A 22,374-nucleotide genomic window follows, 5' to 3' on the forward strand; every position below is an offset into this window, starting at 1 on the left:
ATTAATTGGTGTTAAAACTTTTGTTTTTCGTACAAATTGACAAAAAACAATAAAAAATGTTTGGATCTATTTTATGATGTTTGGGTGTTTTAGCAGTCACAAGAAATTTACCAAACCTGGAAAGTTCAAAATGTATATTGGAATGATTGATTGAGCCACCTGTGATGTTAGATCAATACCCAGTAGGAAACCAAAGATGAACTCTTTGTACGAGCTGGACTCCAAATGGAGAAAACTCCTGAACACAAACAATTTCCTTGGTGGGCTCACCGTGAATGAATTCGTGGAAGAATTAGCTAAGGACCATACTTTGAGGACTCCCTTACACACTTTATCCATCTCCAATATAAACCAAACAGACTCATCGTTGGAAGGTACTGGTACCGATAAATCGAAATTACAATGGACTAAACTAGATGCCAAACCATTTATTAGAACTTTTGAATCCACATTAAAGGAGTTGAAAAACCTGAATGAAGAATCAAATAATAAGAAAGACCAATTGTCTGAACAAGTATCAAGACAAGAATTGAAACATTCTCAAAACATTTTACAATTGTCTTCCAATTTGAAGAGTATGATTTCCGAATATGATCAATTGGATGATAAATTGACAAATGTAAATCAAGTGGTGTCTCCCTTGGGTGATAAATTGGAAAATGCAATAAGGAAGAAAAAAACATATGTTAATTCAGTAGAATTAATTTCCCGATATAATGAGTTTTATTCTGCGAAAGAGTCTGTTTATTTGGAGAAATTAAGATGTTCCAATGATTCATTCAATAAATTAAAAGCTGCAAATCTAGTGAAAAATTTATTAGTTCTTTCGTTGAAAGTGGAAACAAGTTCCATTCCAAAAACCATTGAAACTACACAACTTATTGAAAAATATTCAGAATTAATGGAAAATGATTTATTAGCAAATTTTAATAGTGCATATCGTGATAATAATTTTAGTCAATTAAATGAAATTGCATTGATATTGAATCATTTTAATGGTGGTGTTAACGTTATTCAAACTTTTATTAATCAACATGCATATTTCATTGATACTGCGGAAATTGATTTTGATGAAAATAATGAAATTACATTCGATGAACCTATGAGAAAAAAATTATTGCAACCTACTTCTCATGGTGTGGTTTATGATGATGCAATAATTAATATGTTAAATGATATTGAAACCGTCATTAAGAACGAATCCAAAATTGTGAAAAGAGTCTTTGAAGAAAGGGCACCTCATGTTATCCGATTATTTATTCAAAGAATTTTTGCACAAAAGATTGAACCTCGATTTGAATTGGTTTTAAATTCAGCATTATCATTATCCAATCTAGCATATGTGAGGAGTTTACATGGTCTTTACTCTTTATTGGGTCAATTTGTCAAGGACCTTTCTGAATTCTTCCAACTTTTAGAAGTTGACATAGATGGTATTTTAAATACAACGGTCGAACAATGCTACTCTGATTTCTTTTCAAGATACCTTTATGAACGTGGTAAATATTTTGACATTGAAAGAAGAAGTTTGGAGACAATCTTATTGGATAGTACACAAGTATTTAATATTAATCATGACAAAGAAATTCGTTCCAGATCATTGCTAAACAAATTTAATAAAAATTTAGAGAGCTATGGAATTACTGAATTGAATGGACAAGCTTCAACGAACAGAAGTAGATTGTCTCAATTCAATACGTTCTTAAAGACACACCTGGATAGGGATCACTTATCCTTAAGTCGTTCCAATACTTTAGGGTTTAGTAACAGTAATAATAACGATTTAAGCAACGTTGAGACAGGTTCTGGAGATACTGATCCAACAGGAAGATATGAGTATGATGATACTTTTACCTTAACAAATGTGGATGAAATGCTAAAATCTGTGGTGGAATCCGTAGCAAGAGTTATGGAATTGATTCCAAATAAATCAAACGTCTATACTTTGGAATTATTAGAAGTTATGTTTATGGGAATTAGTGAAACATATGTGGAGTCTGCATTAGAAGTGGTATTTTATCAAATTTGCAAAGTGGATATCAACAAGATTACAACCATTGATTTGACACTTTTAAAATATATATCTACGAGTACAGACATCCTAAGTCTGATATCCACATCGATTAAGGCAGTCTTCTTACCATTATTGAACAATTCCATAGAGATCAAGAAGCAAATTATTGAATTGACCAATAATCAAATAAGGAAATCAGAACTTTTGATTAATACAATCTTAGAGGAAATTATTCAGGTTTATGGATCTAAATTTTCCAATTCTTTATCTAAACAAAAGAAAAAAGATTTTATACCGAAATCTCAAGAATTGTTGGATCAAGATACATTGCCAGCTATTGAGATTGTGACTTTACTAAATTCTTTATATTCTCAAGCAGCACAATATTTGAAACCTAAAAATTTGGAAAGTTTCTTAAATAGTATAGGTGAAGACTTATACAATTTGTTAATAACTCATTATGGGAAATTCCAAGTTAGTTCCATTGGTGGTATTATTGTCACAAAGGATATTATTGGGTATCAGAATGCAATTGAAGAATGGGGTATTTCTAATTTATTAGACAAATTTAGTACTTTAAGAGAATTGGCTAATTTGTTTACTGTTCAACCTGAATTATTAGATTCTTTAACGAGAGAAGGTCATTTGGCTGATGTTGATAAGGAAATAATATCGAGTTACATTTCCAATAGAGAAGATTTCAGCCATGAAACGTTTATATCCAGTATGAAATTGAAATTTTAGAAAAAAAAAGGGAAAATTAAATAAAAAGTTTTATAAATTTGTATGAGGGATAAACATCAAATATCTTTTATTACATGGTACTATATACATTCTTGAAAGGGAAAAAGGAAAACTTAGAGATAGATGTTTTTGTTAGGGTCCTTTATAGTATCAACAACTCTAAGTGAGTAACTAGGTCAGATGACGTGCCCGTCCCCTAATTGTTCTTGAAATTTTCAATATATAAGCGACGTAAGATTCTCCGGCAGAGAAGGCAGCCAAGATAGTTTAGCAGTACGCCTATAATAGAAACGCTTTCATGGAAAAACATACAGACTTGGGCGCTAAACATCAAGGCTCCAACTGGAAAGGACCATTTGTGGCTTTCGCTATAGTAGCTTTTGTAGGGATTGGTGAGGTTGCAGAGGATGTCCAGCGGCATATGTGCGGCCTGGAAAGTGGGAAGGGACCCTCTGGAACTTGTTTTTGCTATGCATCATTCGTGATGATCCTTTCTAGGGCAATAGCTGCAGGGATTGTTGGGAAGTTGATAGGCAATATTGCCCAGGAGATTCGCTTGGTACAACAATCTTCGGATCCTGATAAAAGAGGTGAAGTAAGGGCACTTGGGGTGTTGTTATTTCTCCTTGTCTCTTTATTTATTGGCATTCTACTAGTAACAGCTAACGTAATCGAATTATAAATTATTTATTTGATAGCTGCTCGTCCTTGCCAAGTTCCACCGTCTAGAAGCGTTTTCTATATGCAATATTAATATAACATCGATTATAAATCGTAAGTACAAACGATACATTATTTATTCACAAAAAAATTATAAAAGCATATGATCATTTAAGCAACACAAGAGACTACTTATCGTTAAACAGAAGAAATTTCCTGTTAAAAGTACTTCTTGAGTTCCTTATTCTCTCAAAGAAGCATCGGCGTCGATGCTTTGAGCGGATGTGTTTGAAGACAGAAGAAAAAAGATTTCATACAGAAATCCCAAGAACTATTGGATCAAGATACATTACCAGCTATTGAAATAGTGACTTTACTAAATTCGTTATATTCTCAAACAGCCCCCTAAAAAGTTGGAAAGTTTCTTAAATAGTATAGGGGAAGATTTATTCAATTTATTATTGACTCATTATGAAAAATTCCAAGTTAGTTCCATTGGTGGTATTATTGTCACAAAGGATATTATTGGGTATAAAAATGGAATTGAATAATGAAGGATCCCTAATTTTCTAGATAAGTCGTATTTTTAGAGAGTTGGCTAATTTGTTTACTGTTCAACCTGAATTATTAGATTCTTCAACTAGAGAAGGTCATTTGGCAAGGAAATAATATTGAGTTATGTCGCCAAAAGAGAAAAGTTCAGCCACGAAACGTTTATATCCAGTATGAAGTTAAAGTTATAAAACAAGAAATTTAAATAAAAAGTTTTATAAATTTGTATGAATGATAAAAATGAAATATATCAAATTATGGTATCTTGTTCCCTTTAAAGCTCAAAAGTAGAGTTAAAATGAGTATATTTTTCAATGTTTACTTTTTATACCTGATTCATTAACAAAATATTAATTTAATTTAAGAATTTATATTCAAAAAATGCTTGAATAAATAAATAATTTTTTTTTACATCTATACTACTCTAAAATCTTCCCAATAGATTCTGAAGATCAACACCTATTGAAAGGAAATCTTTAGATGTTATTTTTATGATTTGTTGTAGAATAATCGCATATTTATTTTTGCACGTATAGACTTTCGATGAAAAGTGAGAGATTGTTTAACTAGAAAAAGGAAATGAGAGGAACCATGACGAACCTGCTTCCCAAGATTCCCATTCTCTACGAATGCAACAATTATATCATCATAAACAAACCATTTGGTGTCTATACTCAACCAGCTGATCTGCACACGTGGTTTCAAAGATACCCAGGCAGACCCGAGGGACCAAGATACCTATTAGATGAGCTTGCAAACACTTTTAAACGAGAAGAGGAGGAGAAGAAAAACTTCCAGGAATTAAAGACTGTACATAGGTTGGATGTGTGTGTGACAGGTGGTATGCTACTTGCCAAGAACAAGACTGCTGCAATCAATTTTTCCAGGAATTTGAAGAAAGGTGGTAGTTCTGGATTCCCCTTAAAGAGAAGATATGTAGCCTTATTGAATGATTCGCTGAAGAAAACACTACGACCAACAGGAACTTTAGAAATGAACGGAATGGTGACTAAATATAAATTATTTGATGATCAATGTATAATCTTAGAGTTAATTACAGGAAAAAAGCACCAGTTGAGAAAACAATTATCCTCCATCTTGAAACAACCAATTTTAAATGATGTTAAATATGGTGGAAGCTATTTGCTGGGAACAGATAAGGAACAAATTGCCCTACATTCTGCATATATTGAAACCCGGGTGGGGCTGCAAAAAAGGTCACACATAGTACCAATGATATTCAATAACAATGGGAAACTATGGAATCGGCAATATATTGATTCCCAAGGTTTCTTCTGTGCTGGAATCACCAAAATTTTAACAGATACTTGGAATGTAGATGTGTAGCAGAAATGACCTGAGGAATTTCCCTTATGTGGTAGCCTACATTGGCACTACGATTAGGCTAAAGCCAAGGCCAGGTAAAAAGGGTTAACTCCAAATATTTGACGCTAAACATTTGTGTCCATGCTTTGGACTTTTGAGCTTATGTTTGACCAACGGCTCAAGTAGGTATGACTCAAAAACATTCAAGAAATGAGTAAAGAATATAAAGCTATTATTAGGAGAAAAGAAGGGGACAGAGAAAGAACCAACAAGTATAAGTGATATGATGATCACTGTGGATGACCTGTTGTTAATGTTATCGTTGATATGTATTCCTATATAATAATGAAATATCCAGAGACGGGTAACGGACACTAATATAGCTGGCCCGAAACTTAAAGGTATTGAAATTATTAGTCAGGTGGAATGTATATCTGGTTCAAGTATATATATAAGTAATCAAGCTAGTAATCTGAAGACGACAATACAATAACACATATTTGTCACAGTTCAATTCAGTCAAACTCAAAAAGTAAAAGAAAAGAAGGATAAAAGATGTTTCGTAATGTTATAAGGAAAATAAAGCCAACAGGTCAATTTATTCACCAAGCAGCAAGTATTCCTACCACTAGAACCTCCATTTTGCCCAATGGCTTAACCGTGGCAACAGAATTGATTCCCAACACGTCGAGTGCCACCGTGGGTATCTTTGTAGATGCCGGTTCTCGAGCTGAAAATGTTAAAAACAATGGGACTGCTCATTTCCTAGAGCATTTGGCCTTTAAGGGAACTCAAAATAGATCACAAAAGGGTATCGAATTGGAAATTGAAAATATTGGGTCTCATTTAAATGCATATACCTCGAGAGAAAATACTGTTTATTACGCTAAATCACTGAAAGAGGATATTCCAAAGGCTGTGGATATATTAAGTGATATTCTAACCAAATCTGTTCTAGACCCTCGTGCCATCGAAAGAGAAAGAGATGTTATCATTAGAGAGAGTGAAGAGGTGGATAAGATGCATGATGAAGTAGTTTTCGACCATCTTCATGCAATTACATATAAGGATCAACCACTGGGGAGAACGATCTTGGGTCCTATCAAGAATATAAAATCTATAACAAGAAATGACTTGAGAGAATACATTACAAAAAACTATAAGGGTGATAGAATGGTTCTTGCCGGCGCAGGTGCTGTAAACCACGATGAGTTGGTGGAATATGCACAAAAATATTTTGGTCATCTAGGTAAATCTGTGTCACCCGTACCCTTAGGATCGCCTCGTGGCCCATTACCTGTGTTTATGAGAGGGGAAAAATTAATGGAGGAGAATACGCTACCAACAACTCATATTGCCATTGCTCTAGAAGGTGTTTCATGGTCAGCTCCAGATTATTTCATTGGATTAGCTACACAGGCAATTATTGGCAATTGGGACAGAGGTATGGGGGCAGGTACCAACTCTCCATCTCCACTAGCTGTTGCTGCATCCAATAATGGTACATTGGCTAATTCTTACATGTCCTTTTCCACGTCATATGCTGATACAGGGTTATGGGGGATGTATATTGTGACAGCTTCTAATGAACATAATGTCAAGCAAATCATAGATGAAGTCATTAGAGAATGGCGTAGAATTAAAGCAGGGAATATCTCCGATGAAGAAGTAAATAGAGCTAAGGCACAGTTAAAAGCGGCACTATTGTTATCATTGGATGGCTCGACAGCTATAGTGGAAGATATGGGGAGACAAATAGTGACAACGGGGAAGAGATTATCACCTGAGGAGGTTTTCCAAAAAGTGGATCAAATAACAAAGGATGACATTATCATGTGGGCAAACTATAGATTAAAAAATAAACCTGTTTCCATGGTTGCCCTGGGGAATATTAAGACAGTACCAAAGTTATCATATATTGAACAAAGTTTAAATCAATAGATTTATCCTTGAGCTTGTACATATTAATTGATAAATAAATAATGCAATGGTCAATCTTTATGTTTAGAATTAAGACGTTAAAGTTAGACCGGTGATGTGGGATACCGTTCCGGAATTCGCTCTAACTTAAATTATTTCAAATTTTAAAATATGACTTTAAATAAGCTAACATGTTCATCATAGATAGGGTACATAGATAGGTTAAATGCCACATATCCATTCAAAAACCATAATCCGTTGTTAATGCTCAAGATCTCAAGTATAGAAACAGAACTTTACATTTTCCAATGGTGAAGAGACATTCTAATAATGATCTTCAAGATGAAAATAAAAGGCGAGGGAAGCGTAAGGTAGATTGGGATTCGGTTCCCTTATTCTTTGATGAAGAATCTAGTTCTGAAAGTGAAGATGCGTATGAGATATCTGGCTTGCAGGAAGAAGGAAAGGAAGAAGAGGAAGGTTTAGAATGGGAGGAGGTTCCATTGGATGGATCCATATCATTAACTATGGAAAGACCCATTGAATTTGATTGTCATGGGAAGAAGAAGAGAAAGAAGAAACCATTTCCATATCATCGACTAAAATTTGGTGTTCATCTTATTGTAATGCCCTTTCTTCTTGCAACTTTAAAGCAAAGATTTGAATGGACAAAGGATGAACGATTAAACAGAAGATTAAGAAGAAGTGTTCCCAAAATGATTCATAAGAAGTTTGACAAATGGAGTAAGGAGAAGAAGCCTGAAAAGAGATCGAAGTCTATAAGAACGCTATTAATAGGGTTAGTGCTGTGGTTCCGGAATCATTATCAAATAAATAGCAATGGGTTCCGCCAAAATTTCAATAGGCTTCAATATTTGGTTAAATATAGAGACGAGCAAGATGAGCTATATAAATATATTCTGGAGAATCCGAATATTTTCTATGGTTCACGCCCTTCATTGAAGAACGATATAGATGATGTGCGATTGATGGCGAAGAAGAAGATGACTACGAGAGATATTTTAGTAATTTTTTTCTTTATTATATTAAAGAACATGTTATCACTAGATTGTCACATTGCGTTATGCTTTGCCCTACCATTACCTGATTATGAAGTTTCGTGTTCTAATGTTAAATGGCAAATGGAAAATAAAGTGGCTGTAGTTCCCAATAAGTATGATTCTGATCTATTGAAACCTTATTTCTGGATTGAATTGACATTACCAGGGAATGATGATGAAGTTTACGTTATAGACCCTGTTGTTCATTTAAATGAGAGGGAAATGGTAGCCAAATATAAAATTAATGAAGCTATCTCTAATTTTACTCCATCCAATGATTTAAAAATAAATATGAATCAAAGATTTCGTTACGTGGTTAGTATCGATACCACCTCTGGGATTATAAGTGATTTCTCCCCACGATACATCAAGAATCTTTGCTACCGTTATTTCGATGAGGCGCAAAGTGATAGAACATCCAAGAATTGCAAATCATATTATTTTTTCAAAAAGCTTTTAAATAGAGTCAATAAGGGTGTTAACAATGCAAGTTGTTCGCAATTAATGAAGTTAGTAGCTCAAAAGAATTTTCAGCTTCCAGAATCACTTAGTGCGTTGAAGAAGTCTGATAATTTTATTGTCCCGAGTTTGCTGAGAAGTACAGAGATAATTAGTTCCGATGCACAACCCATCTCATATCTTACACATACGAATGTGAATTCTGGGAAGAAGACGAGGGAACCGATATTTTGGAAGTCGGCCGTGTTACGACTCAAGAGTAGACAACATTGGGCAATTTTAAGCCGGTCAATAAGAGAAGACGTAAAACCTTTGAAATGGAAGAAACACATCCCGCTAAAGAATAGACGATTATTAAAGATGGAACGATATGAGATCAAGGAATTATATTCGTTTGATCAAACTATCCCTACTCCCAAGTTAAGCAATGAATATAGGGCACCAGATGGGACGACCAAGAAGATTACCGATCCTAATTTTTACAGGAATAAGTTTAAACATGTGGAAATATATTCCGAGAGAGTAAAACCTGATGGTTTTGTGTTTGTTTATCTGCACGAGGAATATGACGTGAAAGTTATCATCAATCGTTTTAATAAAATGGCCAAGAAGGCTAGACATTTGGAAGAGACTATCAAATATGTTGAAGTAGTCGATGGCTTCGATTTCAAACAGAGACCAGGTTATGCTGTCCCCATTATCAACAAACTCATGATCAATGCAGACGATTCATCCAAAGTGGATTCTTTGATTGATGCAGAAAATGAAAGAACTGGGCTTTCCATGTGGGCCCAACTTTTGAAGAAAATGCAACTAAAGCAAACACTAAACCTACGATACGGGGATGCTGATAATGACAAGAGTGGTAATTGATCGTGGCTAGATAGATGGTTTGTTTACCTTTGTATATAATTATAGAAAACAAGGAACGTTATCTCAGTAATTGCTGATGCCTCCGTTACTCAATTAAGGTTTGAAGTGGTGTCAAGATGTCATTTGGGGTTGAAAGTTAATTTGCGACGTTCAGAAGGTCAACAACAGACACCATTGGTTCATAAACCTCCTTGCTTGGTTTGTCGCGAATGTCTTTGTTTTTGCAAGACAGATTTTCACTGGTTCCCCACTATTGTTGTTGTTTGGAAATTTCCAGTTTCCGCCACGTAATACTTTCCGGGAAAACTTTGCTACGATGCCAAGGAGGACTCAGTTCCTGCCGTTGTTTCTCCATTACCCCTTGAAACACGCAGACATAGACATTTCCACTGTCACAGGAAAACGTTTGTCCTCGTCTGGAAGGTATCGACAAATATTTCCCCAGATTGTTGCAGAAAATCCTCTTATGCGGTTTCTTCTGGGGGTAGCTGGCTCACGGCCTGTGGGGTAAATAGAGTTCTGCAACGAGGAGAGGTGGACAAATCGTTGGCGGTAATAGGATCCTCGAGGGACGAGCACTTATACTACCCAGAAGGGAACTCTGCGTCCGTTCTTTGTTCCCGCTAGGCATGGAAGGCACGTCCCGGTATTATACCGTAGAGAAATATGCTAGGAACGCTCGAGACGGAAAGAATTTTATTGCCGTTTTCGGCCTCAGGTTCTTTGTCTTCTCGAGAAAAAATGTCAGGCAGGGAAAGAATAGGTCCGTCACGCCGCGTTTGTCCAGACATTCGTACAAACGTCAAACCTATTTGACGGTAATAATCTCGGCTGCAAATGTCCTGGCTGATTTGTACGACGCCATCTGTGGGTCTGCCTCAACGACACAAGTTAACTATTTGACCCCGCGATGGCACATTGCCCGTCAGTTTCTAAGGGAAGCCTTGGTCTTCAACATCCACCGCATCGATACTTTCATCTTTATTCACTCTGCGTTGTTCTCTATTCTACTCAAGCTTTTGTTTACGTTTACCCCAGGTTAGTGCGTCGGTGTTCCCTGGAAAAGTTGAGTATGGAAATATATAAAAGGATCTCGTTTCCTTTCCCTTTCAAATACTCATCAATTGTATTTCTCATTCCATTCTCTCTCTCTTTTTCTTCATTCAAAAATCCAACCAAAACAAATAGCATCTCTTCCCTCTAATATATTTGCTATAAACTTTTGATAAAAATGTCTGACGTTGATGAACAAAACCCTGAAGTTCCTATCGAACAACATTCAGGATCTCAATCTGTTTTATCAGATTCCTCAGTGAAAGCTGATAACGATAACTTGAAGGAAAACTCCGATGAATTGGCTGAACAAGTTGTTGATATTCCAAAGAAGCCAGCTTCCGCTTACTTGACCATTTCCATTTTCTGTACTATGATCGGTTTTGGTGGTTTCATTTGTGGTTGGGATACTGGTACCATTGGTGGTTTCTTGGCTCATCCTGATTATTTGAAGAGATTCGGTCAACATCATCATGATGGTACTCATTATTTCTCTAACGTGAGAACTGGTTTAGTTGTTTCTATTTTCAACATTGGTGGTTTATTCGGTTGTTTGATTCTTGGTGGTCTAGCAGACAGAATTGGTCGTAAGATGGCTTTAGTTGCTGTTACTGTTATTTTCATGATTGGTATTATTATTCAAATTGCTTCCATTGACAAATGGTACCAATATTTTATTGGTAGAATTATCTCAGGTATGGGTGTCGGTGCTATTTCTATCTTCTCCCCAATGTTGTTAGGTGAAGTTGCTCCAAAGCATTTAAGAGGTACTTTGGGTTCTATGTATCAATTAATGGTTACCTTCGGTATTTTCTTAGGTGATTGTACTAACTACGGTACCAAGAACTACAACAACTCTGTCCAATGGAGAGTCCCATTAGGTCTATCCTTTGCTTGGTGTTTGTTTATGATCGCTGCCATGTTCTTCGTCCCAGAATCTCCACGTTACTTGGTTGAAGTTGGTAAGGTTGAAGAAGCTAAGAGATCTATTGCTACTTCTAACAAGGTTTCCGTTGATGATCCAGCTGTCCAAGCTGAATGTGATTTGATTACATCCGGTATTGAAGCTGAAAGATTAGCTGGTAACGCCTCATGGGGTGAATTATTCTCCACCAAGGGTAAGGTTGTCCAAAGATTATTAATGTGTTGTATGTTGCAATGTTTGCAACAATTGACTGGTTGTAACTATTTCTTCTACTACGGTACTGTTATTTTCCAAGCTGTCGGTTTGAAGGATTCTTACCAAACTGCTATTGTCTTCGGTATTGTTAACTTTGCTTCTACTTTCGTTGCCTTCTACGTTGTTGATCATTATGGTCGTCGTAAGTGTCTAATGTGGGGTGCCGCTGCTATGGTTTGTTGTTACGTTGTTTACGCTTCTGTCGGTGTTACTCGTCTATACCCAGATGGTATTAAGCACAAAGATACCAATTCTTCTAAGGGTGCTGGTAACTGTATGATTGTCTTCTCCTGTTTCTTCATCTTCTCCTTCGCTTGTACTTGGGCTCCAATTTGTTGGGTTGTTGTCTCGGAATCTTTCCCTCTAAAGATTAAGCCTAAGGGTATGGCTTTGGCTAACGGTTGTAACTGGTTCTGGAATTTCTTAGTTTCCTTCTTCACTCCATTTATTACCGGTGCTATTAACTTCTACTACGGTTACGTCTTCATGGGCTGTATGGTCTTTGCTTACTTCTACGTCTTCTTCTTCGTTCCAGAAATGAAGGGTTTGACTTTAGAAGAAGTTGATGAATTGTGGCAAGAAGGTGTCCTACCATGGAAATCACCAGACTGGGTCCCAGCTTCTAGAAGAGGTGCTGACGTCGACTTAGATGCCTTCCAAAAGGATGACAAGCCATTCTTCAAGAAGATGTTTGGTTCCAAATAATCTTAATGAAAATTTTCAATGTTTTTTCTCTTCCTTAATTACCTATCTTAATTAATTATTAGTAACTTTTGAGGATTGGAAATTGATTTTTCAATTCTGTTTAATTTTAATATTTCTATATATTACAATATAGAATTTTTCTTTTTTCAAATTATTCTTTCTTTTCTGCTGAATCTTTATTATATTCCTAGAAACATCGTCCGCAAAGAAAAAAATATGTTTTTTAATAGTAAGTAATCGGTAAGCTATATATTGAATAGTTAATTTAAAAAGTTTCACCAAATTCTTTAATCTTATCCTTAGTAACAGCGTATGCTTCATCAGTTGTAATAGTCTCCAACCACTTCTTCATATTTGGATATGTTTCAGGTGTTGCAAAGTTACGAACAAAAGCCATTTGTAAGGGGAATGACATCAAAATATCAGCTGCACTTAATTTACCACCAACCAAATAACCTCCATTCTTGAGTATTTCAGATTCTACAAAATCGAATTGATTCTTCATTTCGCCCTTGGAGTAAGCTTCACTAATCTTATTCATGACACCACGAACCAGATATGAGATAGGGAAGGGGCCAGGATTCTCTCTCCCCAGAGAAAGAATGTATTCTATCATCAAAGGTGGTTGTAATGACCCTTCAACATAATAAAGATAGAATTGAATCTTTTCCGCCAAATCAGCATCAGCATTACCTAGTTTATTCTCTGGATCAAAATGCTTCAAGATATATTGAAATATATATCCGGATTCAATAAGAGTTTGCTTCTTCCCAGTTTCTCTATCTTCAATTTCTACAATTGGAGATCTACCTAGGGGATGGATCTTCTTCAATGACTCTGGAGCACGATTTCCAACTCTCTTGTAAGGAATAATTTCATAATCAACCTTCAAATGGTCAAGTAACCACAAGACTCTTAACCCTCTTGATTGATTCAACCAATGCACTCTAATAATAGGAAAAGACATGATACAGCTTCTGTTATTACTTTCTTTCTTGTTTTCAGCTGTTCCTTGAGAAACGTTTTGTTTTGTTTTGTTTTCTCTCTCATATATATTCCCTTTTTTTTTCAAAGGATGCTTGCACCTTGTTTGACAATAAAGAGGGGCTGAAACAAAAAAATAACATCTTAACTCCGCCATGACACATTTAACAATAATAAGACCCTTTACCGTCCTTCATGTACTCTGATCACAAGTAAACGAATGCATTTTGTTTGTATCTATGTAGTAAGAAAATTTATATGTTATGCAAATAATATAGAATATATCAATCACCGAATTTCGTTCACTGTCTTATACTACAGCTTCATTTTGGAGAAACACCAAGAGTTGATCTTTGAGTGGTAGCAGTTGTTGCTAGGGAGGATTTCCTGCTATCATCGCTGTTTTCATCAGTGCTATTTGATGTCACATTGTTACTGGAATGTTCCCAGTCATGCGCTGGCTCAATAATAGTCTTTGGAACACCCTTCACTGTAATTATCGATTCTACAATACCATTGTTAGTAGATTTATAAGAAGATGAGATCATGAGGTTCTTATCCTGTGCTGCCCTATTAGTATCGGAACTTCTACGGGATGCCAAATATCCAGCGTCATTTAATGGCGACGAACTGGTTGGTGATAATGCGTTGGATGTCGTTACTTGAGTAGGCTCTCCCGACTTCCTTGTATATTCAAGTGCTTGTTCAGCTAACTTGGCATGTTGCTCAATTAATTTGTCCTCTTCCTTTGTAAATGGCTCACGTAGGTAACCATCTGAATCTTCTTGAGGTCTTGTAATGTCTGTTCGAGTTAAACTTTCATTGGGTTTCTTAATGATGACAAACGGTTTCTTAATATCAAGAGGGTGAGATGCTAAATTCGATGGTAACAATTTCTGTGTTTGGAATTCCACGGGACCTGGAGTAGAATATACTCTACCAGACCTATACTCATTTTGTGAGGGCAATGGTGGCGACGATCGAGTGGTTAGATTCACATGTGAATTCGATTCCTTGGAAATGGTGGAATAATCTCCTTGCTTTGTTGGAGACAATAATAATGGCTGACTTTCACTTCTTTTCTTCTCTTTCGACTTATCTGTTGAGTCAGATGGTGGTGAACGTCTATTCCTATTCCTATCTCTTTCTTGTTCTTGTTGATTTAACATCTCTTGATGTTTCTTATGGGAATCAGTGTATAAATGATGTAAATAAGACGTAACATGCCTTTTACTCAAAGGCCCAGGTTGTTCACGCATGATATGCTGGTGAATATCAACAAATACATCAGATTCATCAACAATTTCCTCACCAATTAATTCTTCAATGACATCTTCCAAAGTCAAAATACCAATAGCGCCTTGAGATGAACCTGGCTCTTTACTAACAATACACATGTGGGATTTTCCCTCTTGGAAGTAGTTTAAAATGTTTAAGCATGAAGTGGTTGGACCAGTCTCAGGTAAAGTTGCCAATGGGAAATGAGAAATGGGTAAACAATCATCAGGATCATAAGAGATTAACACTCTAACAAGTAACATACCAATAAAATTTGTTGGTTCATTGGGTAAACAAATCGGTATTCTAGAAAACCCAGAATTAAAGATTAATTCCACAGTTTTATCATCCAAAATGGTATCTGCGCTCATGGTGAAAACGTTTTCAATGGGGGTCATAATTTCTTCCACACGTTTTTCTTTCAAATCTAACACTGCAGAGATAATGGTAACTTCATCTTGAGTCAATCTTTCTACTGGATCTACTCCCATCGTTCTATGTAATGTTACCAATGTTTTCAAACCAGATTTTCTGTACATGGTCCCATGATCTTCCCCTAATAAATAATCCAATAACAATGCAATTGGGTATGCCACAGGGTACATCAAATACATCAACACGAGAACGAAGGGACCAAAAAATGCACCGACTTGTAACCCATATTTAACACAAATACTTTGCGGTATGATTTCCCCAAAAATGACAATTAAACAAGTGGATGATACTACAGCTTGCCATCCACCACCAAGGCACCTATCCAACACGATAGGCAGAGACTCATTGGTGATCACGTTAGATAAAAGTAAGGTAACAAGGACCCAATGTTTACCTCGAGATATCAGAGAAAGGACTCTTCTGGCGGACTTTTTTTCCTGTGGAGAACCTGAACTACTCATCACTTTCAAATAAACTTCATCTTGGCCCATTAAGGCTAACGTTAAACCTGCAAAGACACCACCCAGTAAGACCAAAATCATCGATACAATTGCATACGTTGTAATATTTGGATTTCCCTCCGCTATACTAGCAACATCTGATGCTGGTGCGGATGCCTTCCTGCTCAACGGCAGGGAGTGAATTCTAGGAATCAGACAAAGAAAGTAGGTAATTAATAGGTGCGTGCTTCTTTGTAACGACGGATTTCTTACGGGCAACATTGTAGAACGTCTTCTGGATGCCTCAAATGCTTTCTTTAGACTAGATGTGTGGTTAACAGAACTTGTTCACAGATTGTTAAGTTAGTTGAAATTATCCGATAGCCCCCTATTTAGTTTTCTTCACTCATTGAAAAAACGCGTTGTCGCCAATATATAAAACATGAAAAATAAAAAAAAACACTCAATTACTTTCCATTCATTTGATAAGAACAGTCTGGGATAGGGCATTTTTTCCTTAATTTTACTGCACTAACTTCAATTCCTTTGGAAGTGCTGATACCTCGAAGATATTTATTGTACCACAGATGAGTAGCGGCGGATATCGAGAGGTTAAATGAAATGGCACATGGTAGTATGCACTGGCAATTAAATTTTTATGAAGAGCCCATATTTAACTTTCTGTACTCAGCAAAGGCTGTTAAAGCTGCCTCTGTAAGGTTAGATATTTTTTCGATATCAGATAGGTCACATATACTGCATCTATACTGTCTTATGAATCTGACCGAGTGATCAGCCTCGATATTGGAAAGGTTATGCTGGGATTCCAACTTTTCCATATGTTTATCAGAAATCTGAAGAACAAATCCTAATACTCCTTCAACTTCTTCTTATTTTAACTGCTCCAAGCACTCGGTAACGTTCCCTCTAATTCATCCCTCATCATTTGGTTGTATCTCAGATGTATTATCAAAACTGTTACTTTCATTATTTCCGTCGAGTAAAACGTGTTTTATAGAATTCGTAGCCTCTTTTTGAGTTAGCTGGTTTGTTCGCAAAATCAAACCTCCTCGACCTGAGTGCTAACTCAGTTAGCTTTCTAACTATTTCAAGTTCAAATACCTTAATAGCAGAGTAGCATTCAGGGTGAACTACTGAAGCCAAGCTAACCACTGGATATTTTAAACTGATAGCCTCGATATACTTATTAATTTTGTCGAATGAAACATTAACTTCAAATGGTCTTTTCATCAAAGAAGTTCTGCAGCAAGGTTAGTAATGTGGTCTCTAATTGCGATTGATATAGGTGCGTATGCAGCAATCAAAAAGGTGGCTCTAAACGATCCTTATGAGTGCTGCAAAGGCTGTAGCGTCTCAAACGAAGCCTATAATGCAGCTATATCTGTAGCGGTTATGATGTTCTCAATGGTAAGATCAATTCTCCTAGTCTCTTCCAAAAACTCCATAATTTGGCTTTCGTTGTTGAAGGAAAATTCTATGTTACGGGGATTTTTTACGCCAACAAATTGCTACAAAGCTTGGAATCAGCTTTTTGACAATTCTTGAAAATAACTTATATTTTCTTATTCGATTTTCTGACTTCAATTGATAATTTGATTAGAGTTGCCAGTGGATTGATAGACTTCCCGCCAAATGAATTGGTTAAGTAATCTTGCCCATCAATTTTACCAGTTCCTTCGTTTCGCTAGTCCTTCTTTTTCTTATTTTTCTTTTCTAAATCTTTAAAGGTTTTCAATTTTTCCCTTTCATCAACCATCGCTTTCTTTGTTCACGAACCAAGTTAATGAAACCTCTCTCGTCAATGGTTATCTTTTGTGTTTTGATGACTTTTGACATGGATAAAGCAGCTGGGTATATCTTTGCTGAAGACACCATCGATAATATCAAAAACTTCTTTCTTGGCTTCTCCATATTTACAGTTTCATTAACTGTAGGCACTTTTGCATAAAAGAAATCTTTTAATCTAGCAATGGAACATTTGGATTAAAAGAGCGTCTTGTGTGTGGTGTTTCATGGCGTCTATGGGTTGAACGTTCGCCAGTAGGTCATTTTTGGCTTCTGTTTTCCAAAGGAGAGAAACTACGGTTGTTGTAACCTTGGAATTGAGGCATGTTAATTATTATAGCTTTTAAAGTGAAATGCCAGACACCCAGACACAGTTGGAAACTGTGATGATAAACTAGTGAGACAGTTCAGAAATGAATGGCATTTATTTGTGGGAGGCATAGAATGTAGATAATATCGAACTATATACTTGTTCGAGAACGTCTTCTCTTATATATAGAATTTTTATAGCATATCGCATTGTGCCAAACAACTGCATGCCAATCTAGTAATACTTTCAACAGCTACTTACATTACACATACCCAAAAGAAGCTCTTAGAAATACTTCCTTCTCCAATTCATCTTCTTCGTTGAATTCACCCTCAATGCAATCCTAATGTCAACCACTTAATAAGAAACTCACCAAAGTTTTAGTGCAATAACTAACAACACGATAACAGAAATCTTAGATCGAAATAAGTTTACTAAATGGATTAAGTCTTTCATCAGTTTTCTAGAAGGTAAAACTTTAAAAGAGATCATTTTTACTAGGGATGGTATTCCAGTCCCAGTGGCCACCGATTTTGAAAAGGAGTTGTTTCGCAAGTGATCAATTATTGTCTATCAGCAAAGGCTTAAGCCAAATGGTTCAAACAACACGCTGATAATTGCTACATCGCATTACACAACATTATTGAACAGTTTTCGGTCAAATTAGGGAATAATATGTATGAAAGACAGCTACCATCTGCTGGATTATGGCTGAACGCCTCTAAGTCAGAATCCATGCTAGAAAGCGGTGATTTCTTTCCCTCACACAACATAGATGGATACGAATAAGGCGTCCTTGTGGCGTCGCTGAACCATAGCAGGCTGGTAACGGTGCTCTTGGCGGAAAGGCCTTGGGTGCTTGCCGGCGAATTGCAATGTCATTTTGCGTGAGGATAAATCATTTGTATACGACTTAGATGTACAACGGGGTATTGTAAGCAGTAGAGTAGCCTTGTTGTTACGATCTGCTGAGATTAAGCCTTTGTTGTCTGATTTGTTATTTTTTTTTCTTCCTAATTGTGTTTCAGCAGGTGCTGAGGCTCCAGTACTTAGGAGGGGATTGGGAGAGAGAGAGCGCTGATGGCGTTCTTTTTTCTTTCTTGTGCAAGGTGCGCGTCAGGGTAAGACGGAAGAAAGAGAGAGAGAGAGAGCGAGGGGGCGGTGAGAGAATGCTAAGTTTTTGGAGGGCCCATTACAGAGGCGAGATCCTATCTTGGCCGCGAGCGCAGCCGTGGTTTGTGCAAGTCAAAGAGGCGGGAAAGCGATTTGATACATAAAACTAGCGGCGAGCGCAGTAGGCTTTAGTTCTTATAGTTTACGGTTACCCTTCTAAGTAGGTTATATATGGGCAGCGCCAGCAGTAAGTAAGGCAGCCTGGGCTTGTCCATTTTGCTCCATAGTGTACTAAGAGGAAGAAGAAGAGAGGGTGGAGGCAGGACAGGCTATCGGCAGGGGCCTTACTTAGAGTGGGCTGCGGTAGACCGGCATGAGGAGAGATGTTTGGGAGATGGGAGGATGGGAGTGGTCCCAGTGTGTTCCCCGTAGCCTGTTTAGTCAGGTTTACATGTCTCGTTGCCGGTCCACGCGGTGTACAGTGAGTTGAGAGTGGGAGGGAAAGGGAAAGAGGTTTTGGGACAAGAATGCAGGTAGCGGGAAAAGGTGTTGGTTTATATAGGTTGCGCGAGCGAAGAGTGCAGAAGAAGAAGAAGAAAAAAAAAAAGCAGACGGAAGCAGCGGAAGCGGAGACGGAGGAAGAAGAAAAAAAAAATAAAAAAGAAGATTGCAGCACCTGAGTTTCGCGTATGGTCACCCACTACACTACTCGGTCAGGCTCTTACCAGCTTAACTACAGTTGATCGGACGGGAAACGGTGCTTTCTGGTAGATATGGCCGCAACCGAAAGTTTAGACTTAGAGTAGAGGTGTAGTGGGCCTGGTACCCAGGGGGGCCTAGGCAGGGGAGGGTGTACTTGGATCAAGTATAGTGAGTGCTATAGTAATGGCCTGAAGGTGGGAGTAGGTGCAAATGAGTGCTAATTGACGGCCTAATACGATGGTATTTATTAGATAATTATTGGAGATGCAAAGTTAGTATTTTTGTTAGGAGTGTAGTGTGGATAGTAGATAACAACCAATGAATTTACTAAAACATTAAATATTATCAGAGTGAGATAAACATGATATTTTTGAACTAGTATCAAGATGAAAGTAGGAGTGTTCGATGCGGATTAATTTGAGGTTTTGAATGGTATATTTGTATGTGCAATATCATTTATATTGGGTGAGTTATGTGCGGCAAAGGGTGTTTCCGAGGTCGCATTTGGGTGATCCGAGGCCGGAGGAAGTGAGGTAAGCCACTGGGGTGTGGGTGCGAGGCGCATGGCGGTGCGTAGAAGTGTGTAAAGTGTGGCTGGTGGTGCGTTTGGGTGTGCAACTGTGTTACCCGTCCGAGCTGTGGGTTCCACGGAAGCGGCATCGTGTCCGCGGAGGTGAGTTTGGTAATATCCGTGGATATCCGGGGCCATCCGGGCAAGTGCAGCATGTAGGTTGTTTCATGTGGTGGTGGTTTCCGTTTTTTTTTCAAAGTCGGAAAGTCAGGGTAAAGGCGCAAAATAGTCTAAATGCGCGCTCCTGTCCAAAGAAAAACACATAGTGAAGGTACATTTACCGCGAAAAACAGCGTGAAAAAGTGCACTTTTTTTGCAGGATGGGAAGACACTCTGAGAGACCCCCCCCTGGTGGCTCAGTAAAAGTAGCTGGGAGGTACTATATGCGAAAGCAAATAAAGACGAGTTCAGAAAGAGTTTGGAAACAAGTTCGAGTAAAACTCGTGCAATCGTATACAAAACAAATGGCCTCGTCGAACGGTGGAGAGAGTCGCTAGGTGATCGTCAGATCCTGCCTAGTCTCTATACAGCGTGTCGACATGGGTGCGTTTGGTTCGTAAGAGCCAAGCAACACCTGAACAGTCTCATCGCGGGCATCTTGCGATCCCGTCTGGTGGGCAGCGAAGGATTTGGTGGATTACTAGCTAATAGCAATCTATTTCAAAGAATTCAAACTTGGGGGAATGCCTTGTTGAATAGCCGGTAGCAATACTGTGATTCTCCAAGTGTAACCTCCTCTCAAGCCGATGATATTAAACCGGTTGCTTGTGAAACATCGAGCCCGTGTTTGGTGGACCTTGGCTAGAGGAAACTCAAAGAGTGCTATGGTATGGTGACGGACACGCTGTTTTTAGTGGGAGTTAAATCCTGCTGATAGAGAGTGTCCGCAAGTCTCTTTCGGGAGACGGAACCTAATTCAATAAGTATCTTCAAGAGAGCCTAGGGAGCAGACGACAAGCACTTGTGGCTTCGAGTCTGGTCTTTGGGTTTCCCTTTTACGATAGTTATCTGGTTGATCCTGCCAGTAGTCATATGCTTGTCTCAAAGATTAAGCCATGCATGTCTAAGTATAAGCAATTTATACAGTGAAACTGCGAATGGCTCATTAAATCAGTTATCGTTTATTTGATAGTTCCTTTACTACATGGTATAACTGTGGTAATTCTAGAGCTAATACATGCTTAAAATCTCGACCTTTTGGAAGAGATGTATTTATTAGATAAAAAATCAATGTCTTCGGACTCTTTGATGATTCATAATAACTTTTCGAATCGCATGGCCTTGTGCTGGCGATGGTTCATTCAAATTTCTGCCCTATCAACTTTCGATGGTAGGATAGTGGCCTACCATGGTTTCAACGGGTAACGGGGAATAAGGGTTCGATTCCGGAGAGGGAGCCTGAGAAACGGCTACCACATCCAAGGAAGGCAGCAGGCGCGCAAATTACCCAATCCTAATTCAGGGAGGTAGTGACAATAAATAACGATACAGGGCCCATTCGGGTCTTGTAATTGGAATGAGTACAATGTAAATACCTTAACGAGGAACAATTGGAGGGCAAGTCTGGTGCCAGCAGCCGCGGTAATTCCAGCTCCAATAGCGTATATTAAAGTTGTTGCAGTTAAAAAGCTCGTAGTTGAACTTTGGGCCTGGTTGGCCGGTCCGATTTTTTCGTGTACTGGATTCCAACCGGGCCTTTCCTTCTGGCTAACCTTGGGTCCTTGTGGCCCTTGGCGAACCAGGACTTTTACTTTGAAAAAATTAGAGTGTTCAAAGCAGGCGTATTGCTCGAATATATTAGCATGGAATAATAGAATAGGACGTTTGGTTCTATTTTGTTGGTTTCTAGGACCATCGTAATGATTAATAGGGACGGTCGGGGGCATCAGTATTCAATTGTCAGAGGTGAAATTCTTGGATTTATTGAAGACTAACTACTGCGAAAGCATTTGCCAAGGACGTTTTCATTAATCAAGAACGAAAGTTAGGGGATCGAAGATGATCAGATACCGTCGTAGTCTTAACCATAAACTATGCCGACTAGGGATCGGGTGGTGTTTTTTTAATGACCCACTCGGCACCTTACGAGAAATCAAAGTCTTTGGGTTCTGGGGGGAGTATGGTCGCAAGGCTGAAACTTAAAGGAATTGACGGAAGGGCACCACCAGGAGTGGAGCCTGCGGCTTAA

At 37.8% G+C, this 22,374-nt stretch overlaps 7 protein-coding genes and 2 non-coding genes across 9 annotated transcripts in view; 6 read left to right on the forward strand and 3 right to left on the reverse strand.

Moving 5' to 3' along the window:
- Positions 1-196: 196 nt before the first annotated feature.
- SEC10 (exocyst subunit SEC10) lies at positions 197-2,758 on the forward strand (the record flags this gene model as incomplete). Its single annotated transcript, XM_003675603.1, has 1 exon — positions 197-2,758. One exon carries the CDS (start codon positions 197-199, stop codon positions 2,756-2,758), a length of 2,562 nt encoding a protein of 853 aa, XP_003675651.1.
- Positions 2,759-4,549: 1,791 nt separating this feature from the next.
- Positions 4,550-5,317, forward strand: PUS5 (pseudouridine synthase PUS5; the record flags this gene model as incomplete). Its single annotated transcript, XM_003675604.1, has 1 exon — positions 4,550-5,317. The coding sequence occupies one exon, from the start codon at positions 4,550-4,552 to the stop codon at positions 5,315-5,317; it is 768 nt and encodes a 255-aa protein (XP_003675652.1).
- Positions 5,318-5,851: 534 nt separating this feature from the next.
- On the forward strand, positions 5,852-7,237 carry MAS1 (mitochondrial processing peptidase; the record flags this gene model as incomplete). The annotated part of the gene is made up of 1 exon (XM_003675605.1): positions 5,852-7,237. The coding sequence occupies one exon, from the start codon at positions 5,852-5,854 to the stop codon at positions 7,235-7,237; it is 1,386 nt and encodes a 461-aa protein (XP_003675653.1).
- Positions 7,238-7,524: 287 nt separating this feature from the next.
- RAD34 (Rad34p) lies at positions 7,525-9,609 on the forward strand (the record flags this gene model as incomplete). The annotated part of the gene is made up of 1 exon (XM_003675606.1): positions 7,525-9,609. The coding sequence occupies one exon, from the start codon at positions 7,525-7,527 to the stop codon at positions 9,607-9,609; it is 2,085 nt and encodes a 694-aa protein (XP_003675654.1).
- A 1,231-nt stretch (positions 9,610-10,840) lies between these two features.
- On the forward strand, positions 10,841-12,547 carry NCAS0C02990 (sugar porter family MFS transporter; the record flags this gene model as incomplete). The annotated part of the gene is made up of 1 exon (XM_003675607.1): positions 10,841-12,547. The coding sequence occupies one exon, from the start codon at positions 10,841-10,843 to the stop codon at positions 12,545-12,547; it is 1,707 nt and encodes a 568-aa protein (XP_003675655.1).
- A 265-nt stretch (positions 12,548-12,812) lies between these two features.
- On the reverse strand, positions 12,813-13,688 carry GTT1 (bifunctional glutathione transferase/peroxidase; the record flags this gene model as incomplete). The annotated part of the gene is made up of 1 exon (XM_003675608.1): positions 12,813-13,688. One exon carries the CDS (start codon positions 13,686-13,688, stop codon positions 12,813-12,815), a length of 876 nt encoding a protein of 291 aa, XP_003675656.1.
- Positions 13,689-13,854: 166 nt separating this feature from the next.
- Positions 13,855-15,966, reverse strand: MAM3 (Mam3p; the record flags this gene model as incomplete). Its single annotated transcript, XM_003675609.1, has 1 exon — positions 13,855-15,966. The coding sequence occupies one exon, from the start codon at positions 15,964-15,966 to the stop codon at positions 13,855-13,857; it is 2,112 nt and encodes a 703-aa protein (XP_003675657.1).
- Positions 15,967-19,577: 3,611 nt separating this feature from the next.
- On the reverse strand, positions 19,578-19,698 carry Ncas_RDN5-1. Its single transcript, XR_002431963.1, has one exon. It is a non-coding gene; the product is annotated as a 5S ribosomal RNA (ribosomal RNA).
- A 1,493-nt stretch (positions 19,699-21,191) lies between these two features.
- The window catches only part of Ncas_RDN18-1, a 1,799-nt gene continuing 616 nt past the window's right edge, over positions 21,192-22,374 (forward strand). Inside the window, exon 1 of the ribosomal RNA XR_002431959.1 lies at positions 21,192-22,374. This exon is cut by the window's right edge and continues 616 nt beyond it. This is a non-coding gene — a ribosomal RNA (18S ribosomal RNA).

This window comes from Naumovozyma castellii, chromosome 3 (assembly GCF_000237345.1).
Source record: "Naumovozyma castellii chromosome 3, complete genome".
Classification (NCBI taxonomy): Eukaryota; Fungi; Ascomycota; class Saccharomycetes; order Saccharomycetales; family Saccharomycetaceae; genus Naumovozyma; species Naumovozyma castellii.